At 45.7% G+C, this 15583-nt stretch overlaps 1 protein-coding gene across 8 annotated transcripts in view; it reads right to left on the bottom strand.

The window, feature by feature from the left end:
* The window catches only part of PARP6 (poly(ADP-ribose) polymerase family member 6), a 28201-nt gene extending 13982 nt beyond the window's left edge, over positions 1-14219 (bottom strand). For 3 of the 8 annotated variants that reach the window (XR_014296417.1, XR_014296418.1, XM_082649208.1), the window contains exons 1-12: positions 12652-13688; positions 10543-10744; positions 9814-9891; positions 8738-8832; positions 8224-8284; positions 7902-7992; positions 7402-7468; positions 4463-4612; positions 3158-3368; positions 2540-2593; positions 427-522; positions 34-126 (exon numbers count right to left, since the gene is read on the bottom strand). Coding sequence is in view for 1 of the 8 variants with exons in the window: in XM_082649208.1 (XP_082505334.1) it covers positions 34-126; positions 427-522; positions 2540-2593; positions 3158-3368; positions 4463-4612; positions 7402-7468; positions 7902-7992; positions 8224-8284; positions 8738-8832; positions 9814-9891; positions 10543-10545 (999 nt within the window). In the remaining 7 variants the exon portion in view is untranslated. The other 5 variants (XR_014296415.1, XR_014296416.1, XR_014296412.1 and 2 more) reach the window with 4 other exon arrangements.
* Positions 14220-15583: the final 1364 nt, after the last annotated feature.

The following is a 15583-nucleotide window of genomic DNA, read 5'->3' on the forward strand; positions in this document are numbered from 1 at the left end:
CCAATTCCCCAGCAGCTTTTCCCTCCCCCATACCTCTGCTCCAGTGGCCACCTCCTCTGCAGCTCCGGACATGACTCCCAAGGTGTAGAAGGAGAAAACGCACAGTTCACGAGTACAGACGGCTGGCTGAATGGACATATTAGAGATGGTGATGGCAGGAGGTGTCCAATAAGAAGGTATCATAGTGCAAGAGGGGTGCCTGACCTCAGACAACTCTAGATTGATATTCACATATCCTCATCTTTTCAAATAGGACTGCTGAGATTTGCTTTCTGAGAAAAACAATTATTTCTAGAGTCTCAAGGAGTGTGGACAGAATTCTACCTTTACCATAGATCCAGGAAGAAAGGAAAAATGGAGAGATGAGGAAGTAAGGGGCCTCAGCTAAGGGTGCAAGAAAGAGGGTTACGAAATAGAGGCATATACCTTGAGCATGGACCCATTCTGGAAGACATGCTGCTCATCACACACCACGCAGTACTCGTTCAATGTTGGAATCCTCTGCTCTGCATATTTCATGATCTGAGGAGAGAGAGATTCTACTTATCTTTTGGAAGCCCGGACCCAGATGTAGGAAATAATCTGAACTTCTTTTCCAGTTACTCTCCTACCTCCCAGCCTTGTGCCTAAGGTAGAATCTGTTCTTGGATCCTGCACTTAAACTGATAGCCTGACTCTAGAGCTAAGACTATATAGTATAATAAAAATAAGATCAGCCATGGTAGAAGACCTGGGTTAACATTCCCCCCCACTACTTAATACCATATATAACTTTGGGCAAGTCAATTAACCTGAGCCTTGGTTTCATTTACAGAGTGGACATTATTCACCTCACAAAGGTACTGAGAGTAAAAAGATGATTTCTGTGAAAGTATTTTATAAACAAGTACTAATCAAACTATTAACATTAGTTGTAGTAATTACAGATTGCCCCCATGTGACAAGTGAGTATTCAGTCCATGATCAGATGCCTGAGAAGCCATTTTAACTACCTAGAACAATCAGCCTGTAAACTGATCAAGACCATAGATAAAACTCTGTGCTGGGAAGACAGCACAAATCCAGAGCTCATGCAGCAATATCCTAAAGTGTTTTTTTGGGGTTTTTTTTGGTTTTTTTTGCGGTACGCAGGCCTCTCACTGTTGTGGCCTCTCTCGTTGCGGAGCACAGGCTCCGGACGCGCAGGCTTAGTGGCCATGGCTCACGGGCCCAGCCGCTCTGCAGCATGTGGGATCTTCCCAGACCGGGGAACGAAACCGTGTCCCCTGCATCGGCAGGCAGACTCTCAACCACTGCGCCACCAGGGAAGCCCCTAAAGTATTTTTTATACACTCTGTCTTAGCATGGCTTTTGCAACCATGTACACTTTGTGTATAAATCAAATTGTTCCCATTTCACAAACTTTTGGGATGGTAAATGGACATGCAAGGGCTTTTATTCATTCATTTAATGCAGATTTATTGAATGCCTACTATGCACCTAGCTCAGTGAAAGTTCTCCTTGATTATTCAATAACATAAAAGACTGTCTTCTCAGACCCCATACTCCAACAGAGAAGATGTGGTATGTACACAACTTAATTACAATTCAAGGCAGCATATGGTACCTGACACATCAATGTCATATAAAACAAAAAGCATCAAAAGAGTTCAATGAGAGGAGACACACTTCCAGCTAATACATTTCAAGTAACAGAGAAGATTTTATGGAAAAGCTGGCATCTGAGACTTGACTGCAATAGGCAGATATAGTGAGAAAGGTCAGTGGAGGGAATGACATGAACAAAGATAATGGAGATGCAAAAGTGAAACCATGGGGCATCCCTGGTGGCACAGTGGTTAAGAATCCACCTGCCAATGCAAGGGACACGGGTTTAAGCCCTGCTCCAGGAAGACCCCACATGCCACGAAGCAACTAAGCCCGTGTGCCACAACTACTGAGCCTGTGCTCTAGAGCCCACGAGCCATAACTACTGAGCCCGAGTGCCACAACTACTGAAGCCGGCGCACCGCAACGAAGAGTAGCCCCTGCTTGCTGCAACTAGAGAAAAGCCTGTGCACAGCAACAAAGACCCAAGGCAGCCAAAATTAAAAATAAATAAATTAAAAAAAAAAAAAGTGAAACCATGTCTGGAAAATAAAGAGGGTTTAAAAAGAAGCAAATGACCAGAAGTGGCTAAGCAGTGAAAGTTTGTGAGGAAAAGTGAAGCCCACTTGAGCAAGGATGTCCGGGATCATAAGAAAATCAGTGTCAATCCTTCTCTCATCTTGGCACCAGCGCACTTAACATTTGCAATGTCTCATTTGGCACTTGATCATAAGTGGTCTATAAGCGTTGTCTTCCCAATAATGCTATAAGCTTCTTGACGGTGGAAACTATGCCTTCTTTTCTCCTATCCACACAACACTCAGTATAGTTCTGGAAGCAGAACAGTTCAGGAAATGTTTGCTAACTGACTGAAGAGCTGGGAGATGTTAGGGGATCAAATGGGTCAGAAAACAGGGGAAAGGCTTTGGAATGAACCTTTGGACTTGATTACCTGGACAAGGAATCCATATTCCAGAGTGGGGATGTTTTTGCAGTGACCACTGACCTGATGAGAGGAAAAAGACAGACTCCATGAACCTCCTATGAAGCTGGTGACTAGAAAGACCTCACTCACGCCCACTACCTAAAATTCTCTTAAAGTAGCTAAGCCCTAACGCTGATCAGTCTAAGTAATCCCCAAGCTGCAGAGAAGACCTTCAGACATTTTTGCCAAGGTTCTTAAAAAAGACTCACCTCAGAAAAAACAAAACAAAACAAAAAAGACTCACCTGTCCTTAAACCCCTTCAAGGTAGGTGGAATAGGTCTGTAAAGTAGCTGACTACCAAGTCCTAACCACAACCTAACAAAATCATACATGACATCTCCGTGGGATGCCCAACCCCAGACTCTCTGCTTCATGACATACTATCAGAGAAGCCTGCCAGACTGTTCAGATATAAGTTCACAACTATTAAAAAATGTGTTCCATTCTACTCACTCATGATTCATGCCCAGGTTTGGTTTATGATGCCTGGACAACCAGACCCCCACCCCATTTTGAGAAGCTGTATTCCCACATTTCCCCTCCCACCCTCTGACACCCAAGTCAAACCCTCCCCAGCCATGTACCAAAGGAGAGGTCCATGCTGGGGGAGGGAGGCCCACGTGCTGGGGGCACTGGAGACCTGCCTGGGGGCTGGGAGGGTAGCCAAACACCTCTACTTTGGGGTTCTTCATGGTGCAGGAGATGGAACGGTTCATGAGGCGTCCAACTCGAAGCTCTGGTACACCCAGTTTGCCTTTCAGCATGGAGTCCTGTATGATAGGGAAACTTGGAGACCTGAACACAGAGCAAAGAGAAGTGATGAGACTGAGGATTCAGTATGAGCACTAGAAGAGGCCTGGAGGGACTTCCCTGGGGGTCCAATGGTTAAGACCCCGCACTTCCAATGCAGGGGGTGCGGGTTTGATCCCTGGTCAGGGAACTAAGATCTCTCATGTCACGTGGCATGACCAGAAAGAAAAAGAAAAAAAAAAGAAAAAAAAGAAGAGGTCTGGAGATAAGAATAGATGAAATGACCTAAGCCAAAGAGCAACTCATATCTGAGGGAAGTTCCATTGGATCAAACTGTCAAAGCAAGTAGATCACTACACAACTGGTTTGATTTTTATGTCATTATCTATGTGTTCTTCAGATTGGAACATGAAGGGCAGGCAAAGGCAAAGCCTAGGTCATTCTCTGCAGCACCTAGGCCAGGTAAGGAATGATACCCTGGAGAGGATGCCTGTTTCACTTAGTGTGTGTGTGTGTGTGTGTGTGTGTCTGTGTGTGTGTGTGTGTGTGTCTGTGTGTGTGTGTGTGTGTGTGTGTGATTAAACTACTAGGCAAGAAATAGTTGGACCCCAAAGAGCCTAATGTCTGTCTGTCTGTCAATAATGGCACCTGGAAAACTACAAATCTCGGTTTGTATTTGCCTTTGGGAAGATCAGAAGGCACCAGGGGGGATAAATGTAGGCCTAGGATCAAAGAATTGAGCAATATTTATTTCCAGAACCTAGGTAATATATCAATGTGCCCTTCCATAAGAGCAAGGACTTGGGGCCTATTAGCTCTGACTCTGCCTCCTTAGGATAGGGAATAAGGATAAGTGTCGAAGAAAGTAAAGATGGAGAGATTAGCATACATTTCTCCAAACATGTACCATGCGCTAGGTACTGTGTTTTACATAAAGGATGAGATATGAATACTGGGTCAGGAGTAGAAGGGTAAAGACACATAGGGGACAGGACCATGTGGGTGGTATTAGTAGTTAAAGGTACAGAATTTAGAGGACCTAGGAAGAGGATAGAATAATTTACATAATCAAGAAAGTGGGGTGGAGGCTTAGTTGAGATTACAGTGATTAGAGATAATCAGCTCATGGAGAAACTTACTTGGGGATGGGTGAGAAGATGCTGAGGCCAGCTCGGAACTTCTTGATGGTACCACTTGCCTTGAACCAGCTGTGCCTCTTTTCCTGCTGGGTCTTTAAGAAATCGTTGCTGAGATGTTTCCATTGTTGGGATGTAAACATACCCAGGATCCTAAAGAATTAAAGAGCAACAGGCTTAAAGAAGCTCAGGCAGGGGAAGCCCAGGTCAAGAAATAGGACTATGAAAGGCAACTAATCTAAAATTCAGACCCAGGGACTGCAAAGCTAGTTGTTGTAGGGGAAGGTGTGTCTCAAGACCCCACTGATAATAATCTTAGCACATGGAAATGTACTGTCCTAAAGTACCTCTTTACCTTCGTGGGTAAATTCCCACTCCCTTACCTAGTCTAATGGACCAGAAAAATTCTTAGATGCTTTGCCTTTAGAGGGAGATCTCAAAGGTGAGTCTTCAAAGGCTGTGAACCTGGCAATTTACTGCCAAGAAGAGCTATACTGAAAGTGGAACAGAAGTGGTGAGTACCACCCTCTGCCTTATGAATAGTGAAGAAAAGGACAAGGGACACGAAGGGTATGACATTGTTAGGCAAAACATTACATCCCCAAATTTATGGTTTCCAACTTGGGCTGGGCCCTCAGCTAGTCTTGTCAGTCCTTTCACTTGTCCTTGATCAGTTCTCTCTAGTATCACTCTACCTTATTATTCTAAATCCTTATCACCTTCTTTAAGCTCCTAACTTCACCTACAGCTGATAATCTCTCTTCTCAACAGAAAAAACTGAAGGCATGAGATATCATCTTCCATAATTTTGCAACCCTACTACAGAATCCATTTCCATTTCTACCCTTACTTGATCCCTCCATTCTCAGGAGACAAGGTAACCTTCCTATTAAGGATCAATTGCTGTTTGTCCTCTAGATCTCAGCCCCCCATGGGACCTTGATCTGTCAATCATCCCCCTCTCCTGTCAGTTCCTTTACTGAAGTCTACAAAAAGTTTCAAGTTTCTTTACCTCAGCCTAGCTATCTCTCCCTCTTCCCCTTATATCCTCATCCAGATTTCTTAATCCACACTTATTGTTTCTATTTTGTTGCCAATCACTCACTTCTCCAGAATACTTACTGTATTCTGGTTTCTACCTTCACCACTCCACTACAATTGCTCTCACCTTGATGCTAAATCCAACAGAACTCCTAAGTTCTCCTCTTACTCATCCTCTCTGGCATCTGGCCCTCCTTGTAGAAATGCTCCTCCTTGCCTTCTCTGACTCTATTCTCTTCCCATTGTTCTCCAATTTCTCTGACCTACCTTCAGTGTTTCTTCTTCCTCTACCTACTCCTGCTATTTTGTCTGGGTTAAAGGGTGTTCTGCCCTTGATTTTATTTTCTTCTCATTCTATCATGCTCTCCTTTAGCAATCTCATATTCTACGCTGGGTGCAAGTCTCACCCATACACTGCTATATAACTTCAACCTGAACCTCTCTTGTAAGTATCAAATCTACATATCTAACTCTGTATTGAGCATCTCCACTGGAATATTCTAAAGTTAACTTTAAACAACATGTTTAAAATGGAAATAACTATCTGTCCTCATCCCACAAACGTGCTCTTCTTCCAAATCCCTATATAAATGAGTGGTATTATAATTTACCCAGACATCTAGGCTGGAAACCTAAGAGTAATATTCCACTATTCCTTGGCTCTTATCATATACAACATACCCAAATCATTCTTCAAGTCTTATTGATTTTAAACCCTGCAAATTTCTCTAGTCTATCTCTCATCTCTAATCTTACCTACAGTTGTACTTTGGTTCAGGCTTTCATCATCTCATGTATGGACTTCTACAAATGCCTCCTATTAAAACAGTTCTGGTCTCTTATCTCATCCCTCCTACCTATTTTGCACAGTGCTACCAGAATGGTTTGGGTTTTTTTTTTCTTTTTTTTGCGGTACGCGGGCCTCTCACTGTTGTGGCCTCTCCCGTTGCGGAGCACAGGCTCCGGACGCACAGGCTCAGCGGCCATGGCTCACGGGCCTAGCCGCTCCGCGTCATGTGGGATCTTCCCAGACCGGGGCACGAACCCGTGTCCCCTGCATCGGCAGGCGGACTCTCAACCACTGCGCCACCAGGGAAGCCCTAGAATGTTTTTTTAAAAACTAAATCTGACCATGTCGTTTCTCTGCCTAAAACCTTTCAATGCTCCCAAAAGCCCAATATCCTCTCTGATTTGGACTCCTTCCTGCTTCTCTGGCTTTAACTTTAGTTCCTACCATTCTCCCCTTGCATTTTACTAGCAATACATAACTACTTGAAGCTTCCTACACACATGCTGCTTCACATAACTATGGCCTTGCAAATGTTATTTACTCCATTGTCTACATGGGCAACTCTTATCCATCCTTGAAAACCAGTAATCATCTCCCTTTCATCTTTCATTCATCCACCTGCCACCAGACTGAGTTACACCTACATCTTCCTCTGTGTTCTTTCTAAATCTTACATATTCACTTGTATTAGAACATGTATCCACTGGACTCTATTTGGAACTTGACTGAGTTTACTTCTCAATATTGTATACCAAATACTTAGCAAGGTGCTCAACATATTCAATAAATTAAAACTGTCTGAAATCCTAGAGCCCCCACTCTGAGGAAATGTGATGAGCATAACTCTAATTCCAGGGTTGCACTTTCCCTTAAATGCTAAGTACTGATGAGTTTCACCTCTCACCTCCAGGAAGCCTCAAGGCCAGATACCCCAGAAACACAAGCTCCCTTACCTAACCATAAATTTGGCTCCCCAAATTTATTTTAGTCTTTCTTGGGCATATCTCAGAAATACACTTTTGGAAGGAAACATTCAAGAGTCTGCCTGTCCATCCACATGTCCATTTCTCTTTCCCTCAATGTTCATAACCAGAAAGATCAAAGTTCTTACTTTTTCAACTGAAGACCCAGCCCAAATCCTTCCTTATTTGATGGCTGGAAAACCTCAATTGATGGTTCTGCAAAGAGAAGAGAAAGCTCCTACTATGTATCCATGTCTATCCTCCTGGGAGTCTAAAGCCCCAGTTCAGTGGATTAGCTTCCTCAGATTCTAAGGGTACTCTAAACAATAATGGTGGACAAGGGAAATATCTGAGGCAGAGGGTAGATTCTGGGAACTGTCTGACCAATTTCAGATAGCCTCAACTTATACTGGAAGTTGAGGGGAAGGGGAGGAATAAGTAATATCTGGGAACAGAAAGGCCTTTAAGGCATGACTATCAGGCAATAGGGTATGAAGACACCAATGAGAAGAGACTGAAAAGCTCCTACCAATGGCCTACAGATTACACCAACAGGTCTTGCTCCTAGTTTTTCTCTACCTCAGTTAACTTAGGACTTTGGATGAGACCACACACAGAGCACCCACATGCCCAAAGTCACTGCCTTTACCCGGTCCATCAAGGTACTGGGAGAGTGAAAATCGCAGCCTCAACACAATAGGTTCTGTCCGGAGGACCTTCCAGGCTGTAGAAACTTCCTCCTAAAAGAGTAAGGTCAATAGTTTCTAGTTTAGCAGCAGAGAGGAATGGACTTGAAGTTTTCGCTATATGATACACACATGCACACAGCACTGTCTGCTGATGATCTAGGAAAAACAGGCATGAATAATATGTGCTTCAAATACAGCAGTCAGGAACAAGACTCCAGGCCTACATGGCAAAATCCACAAGCCCAACTAGACATGTTTTTGGCAGGTACCAGCACCACTTACATCGAGGAAGCTGATGTTGATGTGGAGGTCAATGTCCACGTCATCAATAGTTCCATATTCTCTATAGAGATACAGGCAACCACAAGTGAGACTCATTAAGGGAGAAAGAAGGGAACAGAGACTGAGGTGGAGGGAGAACTGAGCCTGGGGATAAGGGAGAGGGAAGGGTGGAAGGCAGCTCTGTATTTAGGTTCTTAGCTACAGCCTGAAGCCACTTTTATGATCTGGGCCTTTGCCAGGCCAGAAGCCCTTCTTACCTCAAAGGTGAAACTATCAGCCTAGAGGAGTCTAGGATACGAGGGAACTTCTAAGAAAAGTGGCTATACTTTCCTACTTACTCCTGTCAGCCAACCTCAAGTATTCCAAATAACTCCCACCATCATTAAGCTCAAAACTTATCAAGGTCCACTAACCACCTGCGCCCCTATCATACCATAAAGAAAAAACCTCTACCCTTTTAACAACTCAGAAAGAAGTGGCTGAGTCCCCTGCCATCCCTGAAGTAGAGTCCCACCTGATGGATACAGAGTTTTCACTGTAGATCTCCTTCACTGCTTCAATGTCTGCATCAAGCTGTGGGTGTCGATATAAGTCAGCTGCACAGCTCCCCTAAGTCAGGAGGAAAAATGGTGGAGGGGAAAGACAGAGGGGAAGAGATGAAAAACAGAACATGATGAAACATCCAGAACAGGGATATCAAACTACAGCAATACATACAAGCAAAAGCTGCGTATGTGAAGGGGCTTTTGGTGGTGGCCATAGTTGGGCCACCAGACAAGTCTCATTGACAGACAAGTCTCCCTCCATCACCACTCTAGGAAGTTTTAGGAGACCAACTGCAGGCTTTGCTTAAGGAGTTCACATCCTTAAGCCTCAGCTTCTTCTCTCAACCCTGACCAGGACACTTAGGGATCCCTTCTGTAAGAACTCAGAACAGACTGAAGAGTACAGAATATAACTCAGATTGGTTCTGTCTAGAGTCCAACATTCCTGCTCAGGATCATGCCCTAGGCAGTGATAGCATTAAACAATCATTGGTAGAATAATCTTCTAAAATTTTGACCCTAATGAATGAAACGACCCCTGCTGGCTAGTGAGGGAATAGCCAGAAAATAATGTTTTACAACTAAGAACATATGGGTCAGCGGTCCCCAACCTTTCTGGCACCATGGACCAGTTTCCTGGAAGACAACTTTTCCACAGACCAGGGTGGCAGGGGTGGAGGGTGGGGGTGGGAATGGGGATGGTTCGGGCAGTAAGGCGGGCAATGGGGAGTGATGGGGAGCGGCAGATGAAGCTTTGCTGGCCTGCCGCTCACCTCCTGCTGTGCAGCCCGGTTCCTAACAGGCCACGGACCACGGACCCCTGATATGGGTAACCTCCATGTACAGAGGGTGTAGTTTACACTGGGAAAGATATGAGTTCCAGGCAAGAGCAAAGATATGAAATCAGCATTGACAAGGCAATCCTCAGATGACACTGACGTTGTATCTTCATCTCTACTCCAAAATAATCTTTCATTCTTGATGTATCCAGAGAAAAGCACACATTTAGACCATCCATCACGGGTTTTGGGGGCTGTAATCTCACCTGAACTCCATAGAGAAATTCCTCTGATTCATTATCTCCCTCTGAATCATCATCATTCCAGAACTGGCCTTTGATGTCCTAATGATGAGAAATAAGGATACAACCCTTTGTTGGGTCCCTGTTATCCCACGGAACAGAGTGGGGTTAGGATGGGAAACAGGTTTCCACAAACAATGGGAGGTCCCTTGGGATAGAATAACTGAGGCCCTAATCCCTTTGCTCCCTTCCCCTCACCCTTTGGGAGCGTCTCACTCTCTTCCTGAATCTGGTCATATCCATGGTCTAGCACTGACTTGGTGTCATGGAGGAAAGCAGTAGGGAATTTTAGCCTTCTTAGGTATGGGGTATGATGATTGAGGCTCTGGTGGCCAGTGGGGGAGGCATGAGGAAGATTTCAATGTCAAGGTTGATTCCTAGGCATATCTAAGTTCTAGTACAAGCTGGCCTCTTCTGGATCATTACCCAAGATGGCTCTCAAGCATACCTAGCTCTTTTGTCTCATAACTCCTTTTCTAACCCGTATTTAACTCTTCCCTTCCTTCCCAAGAAAGCTCCCTATACACACACCAAGTAATACTGTTTCCATGCCCCTTCTCCTTCCTTTAACTTCAAATAGCCACTCTATTTACCAAAAGGGTAGGAGGGAAAACACCGGGAAAACGTGAGGTCTGCACTTTGTTCCATCTACCCCTGGATGATCAGTTGGAGAGTTGGGCAGTCAGTTCTCACCATTGGGTCAGTGGGTCACACACACTCCCAGGTCAGTGCTAGGCAGCACCCCTCCATACCACCAGTTGAACCCAGGCCAACGAGATGGGCATTTAGGAGGCCACAAAGGGAGACAAGGGAGGGAGGGGGAGATGTCAGGGGCTGACTGGAGATCTGCTGAGGAAGGCAGGCTCTACTGTTGTGGTGGTAACAAGTCACTGTCCTGTAGAAAGTAGACAACAATTGATCTCATCACCACTTAATAACTGGGTGGCATATACACAAGCACACATTTATGGGTACACTTTTATTATACATATGTACAGACACTTGCACACAGAGACATACTTGCATGCATGTACACACACTTGTACACACAGTTCTTTAAAAATAATGAACCGTGAAAGCACTATGCAAACATAAGACATTATTGTTCTCCAGCTGGAGAGTTGTGATTGAAGCAAGCTCTTGCTCTAGTTCATAATGCTATATCAACCCCGAAGCCAAATTGATGACGGTGGGACCAGATGCTTATGCTACTCAGTCTAGTCAGTTCATTTTAGAATATTCTTCATAGTGCCAACCACCATCAGAAGCAGACTCTTTTTCTGGATTCTTTACCTCTAGTTACTTCTCCAAATTGAGTCATTATCTCTTTTAACACCAGTATCCATAAAAGCCTTTATATAACAACCATAGCTGCGTTTAAAAGTCCTCAACAACACTGATCATCCTCCGGTAGACACAGTCTGAGTTGTCACAGCCAAAATAATGCCCTGGATTCCTCCTGGAACCTACTCCCCAAATAATGTAATAATGATCCTTAGAAATGCTCAGAAAAACACTAACCCCTACCCCTTTCACAAGATTAAAAACCACTGTCCTAGGCCTTCTTGGCTCTGCATTTATCTCAGTTTCATCCACTCCAACCTTACACAGAGGTGTTCTTGGTCTTTAACATGGTTCTATTTAATCTTAGGTTTCTAGATCAGTGGTTCTCCAGTAAGGTCTGTGGATGTGCAGCGTCAATATCACCTGGGAGCTTGTTAAAAATATAAAGTCTCAGACCCCCTACTGAGACCTACTAATTAGAAACTCCAGAGGTCTAGTAATCTGTTTTAACAAGCCCTCCAAGTTATTCTGAGAACCACTGTTCTAAATCCTTGCATGTTCCAAGGGCCTATGGTCTGTTCCTCAGATAACAACTTAAACTTGGTAACTGACGCAGAATGGAGTTATAAAGCACAATGCCAGGGCAAACAGCACAGCAGTCCTCCAGCTGGCAGTGCTGACTGACCCATCAAAAACAATATGCAGAAAAAAAAATGCAAAAGGAAACTGCAACTGAAGTTTAGAGGTGAAATGGCCTGATATCTGAGATTTGCTTTAAAATACAACTCCAGCACAAAAAGTGGGGGGGTGGGGGGGAGATGAAATAAACATGGCAAAATGTTGATTACTGACGAAGCTGAATGATGAGTACATAATGGTTTCTTACACTCTCTACTTCTGTATATAGTTGGAAATTTTCATAAAAAGAAAAAAAAATCAGAGTCTACTCTTGTACTCTTGTAAGGGCTCTCTCTAAAAAGTTAACTCTAAATGTGAACAGGAAGATTATCACTAAGACTCCATAAATGTCTTCTTGCTGTTCTTCAAACATTATCAAGCATATTCCCACCACAGAGCCTTTGCCCCTGCTGGCCACCCTTCTCGGAATGCTTTTCAACCAGATACCCACATGGCTTACTCCTCTACCCTTTCAGATCTCTGCTTGAAGGTCACCTTGACCATCCTATATAAAACAGCAAAACCCCAACACACAACATACTAGCACTCTCCATCCCCCCTCCTTGCTTTTCTTCCACAGCACCTACCACGCTCTGACGTACAAAATGTTTGTTTATTGCATTTATCTCCCACCAGAATGTAAGCTCTATGGTGGTAGAGGCTTTGACTCTTTTGTCTATAATGTCAGCCCCTCAACACACATTTATTGAATGAGTGAATGAATGAATGAACTGTCTGCTGGAGACGTAAGCCAAAGGGGAGAGACATACAAGAACTTAAACACATCTACGCAGACAAAAATCATACAAAAATGATTTTAAAAAGCAAGACTCCATTCACCTTCAAGAGCAGCCGAGAACCAGAATATGAAGATCTGGCGGCTGTGTTTGTGAGATTTGAAAATAAACAGTCAGGTGCTGATCTGGATGATCACAGAGGAATAAAGAGGGAGGCACTAATGTCCAGCCTGGGCTGTCTCGGGTTGGGTGGTAGGATGATGACAGCGTAGGCCAGAAGTACCAACTTTCACAAGCTCTCTGTCACTGTGGAAGTCAAGAAAACTTAGTCTCTCTCCAAGGGCTGTTGCTGCTTGGTTTCTGTCGTTATCACAAGGAGAAAAAGGTAGTTCAGAGGAAATTTTTCCTGTCCAGGGAAAAGACAATTCAGAAACTACCACCTTTTTCAAACCAGGCTGTTTCAGTGAAAGGGACTCCCACCTTCTAATCTCAAAGCTCATTTCTCTGGAGAGATGGAGAATGGGTTTAAATAGTGAAGAGGGGGAAAAGGGGAATGGTGGGTAGTTATGGAATTCATGGAATCACAGACATTTTAAAGAGGAATAAGCCTGAAACATGGTCTATTTCAAAGCTTTCATGTTATGTATAGAATAATCAGGTGTAGGGAGGTCAAGCTACTTGCTTAGGGTCAGGAGTAAAGTGGAATTGGGACTTATGCACATCTGACAGGTTCTAATTACAGCCACTCCTCCTGTGATTTGGTTACAACCACTTAAGGGTGTTGTTAATGAATTAAGCCAGAGAGACCTATCTAACTTATCCAAATGAGGTAAAGCAGGGAACCTTTCAAGAAAGGCCAGGCCAAATACAGACTGTGTGAAGAATGCCCAGAGAAGGGTGTCTGTTGTTCAGTGCTTTGGATGATGGCAGCTAACGGAGAATTTGCACGGGGACAGGCCAAATGAAAATAAGCCTCAAGTCCGGATGACAAAGGTCCTGGCCTAGGTCCAAGGGCGCTTCCCCGGTGTGACAACTTTACACCTAGTCAAAGCCTCCGATCTCAACGTTTATACTCTGGGTTTGACTCCCAGCTTTGTGGTACTGGGCAAGCAGGTTACTCCGCTCTACAGCGAGTGCTCCTCTCAGAAAGCCTAGGCCACGTAACAAAGAGTGCGGGGGAGAAGCCACAGACCTGCGATTCCCGCTATCCAGGGTACCCGGCGGAGGCAGAGGCCGGCGTGAGCCTCTGAACACTGGCTGCCACCGCGCTCTCAGGACAGGCCCTGAGGCCTCCTTTAGAGGAGCAATTAAAAGCTCTTCTCCGGTTTCCTCCGGAGACCCCAAAGACACCCAACACCTGCCTCCCGGGGAAGAAGCTCTGTGCCCGATCTGTGTCGCCAGCAGCCCAGCCTTCAGCGAAGCCTGTCAAGGCCAGGAGGGCCCCTCAGAGCCACCCGGCGCAAGCCCCTCACTTTATCCACCCCGGCCGAGGCGGGGCGGGCCCCGCACCCTTCCCGCGGCCCGGCCGCCCCGCCCCGTCCCCGTGGCGGCCGCCTCACAGGCTGGCCTCGCGAGTACTCACGGCGACCCCGGGCCGCGCGCGGCCGCCGCCGAGGGAACTAGCGGCCCGGGACGCCCCGCGGGGGCGGAGCGGCAAGCCAAGGGGCGGGGGCCGGGCCGGGCGGACGAGGTCGCGCAACTCCACGCCTCGTCGTTCCGTCACGGCCGCGCTCAGCCACTCTGCGCACGCTCGCGCGGCGGCACCGTGACCACGTGGCCCGCTTCGGACCAACCGCCACGCGACCTACCCCTAGGCCCACCACCTCCCCCGACGCCTGGTTGGGGCGCCTGCGCAGTGATCGCTGGTTGGGAGCGGGGTGCGGAGCGGAGGGTGGCGCCTGCGCCCTGGGGCTGGGCGGGTGCGTGGAGAAACAAGACAGGCCCGGCAGGTGCACGGAGGGCCCTATGAGCAAAGCTGTTGGCGTTTGGCGCCCCTTGTGGTTGGGAGGAAGGAGAGGGGAAGGCAGTTCCGGCTACCTCTCTACTTTAGAACCCGGGTGGTGGGTAAAGATTGAGACAGTCCCCCTGAGACCCTGCTGACTCCAAGAATCTCTAGTTTGTAACACCTTAGGGTCTTTTAATTCTTTTGTTTTTAATTTTTTTTTCTTTTTTGGCTGCACCACTCAGCATATGGTATCTTAGTTCCCCTACCAGGGATTGAACCTGAGCCCCCTGCACTGGGAGCACAGAGTCTTAACCATCGGACCGACAGGGAAGTTCCAGCCTTTTTTAATTCTTAAGTTTAACTCTTTTGCTCCCCTGGTAGCTGTGGTGTGCTGGAAAGCACTCTGGCCTTCTATTGGGACAATCTGGGTTCAAAGTTTGGTTTCAGCACTTACTGATTGTGCAGCCTTAAACCAAGACTTTCACTTTCTGAGTCTTAGTTTTCTCATCTGTAAAGTGGGGACAGTGATATCTGTTTAATGGGGCTGTTGTGGTGAGGATGAAATGAGATGGTGTGTCGAACCGTATGAATGTGCAGGTATTTGACTCTTTGTATTTTACAAAACAGAAATTTCATATGGTTCAACCTAACACATATAAAGTAACCAGCAGAATACCTGGGACTAGGAAGTCGTCCATAAATGGAAGCTGTTAACCGTGGTTATTATGGTTATTCCCCTGAGACGTGGCCAGACCTCCCTTCATCCTTATCAGAATTGGGTGTCTTGGAGCTCCCATGTGCCCCTCTTTTCCATCAGCACGAATGGGGAAAAGTTTATCTTATATCTACTTACCTTCCTCATTCCCTCTTTTTAGCTAGACACAGCGTACACAAGGAAGGCTTTGGCTCTGAGTGATGTAAACACATGACATATCTATCCCTCCGGAGCTAGCCTCAGTCAGAATTTTTGCAGTGAGGGACTTCCCTGGTGGCACAGTGAATAAGACCCCGTGCTCACAATGCAGGGGGCCTGGGTTCGATCCCTGGTCAGGGAACTAGATCTAGATCCCACATGCATGCCACAACTAAG

Source organism: Grampus griseus, assembly GCF_964374135.1.
Source record: "Grampus griseus genome assembly, chromosome: 2".
Taxonomy (NCBI): domain Eukaryota; kingdom Metazoa; phylum Chordata; class Mammalia; order Artiodactyla; family Delphinidae; genus Grampus; species Grampus griseus.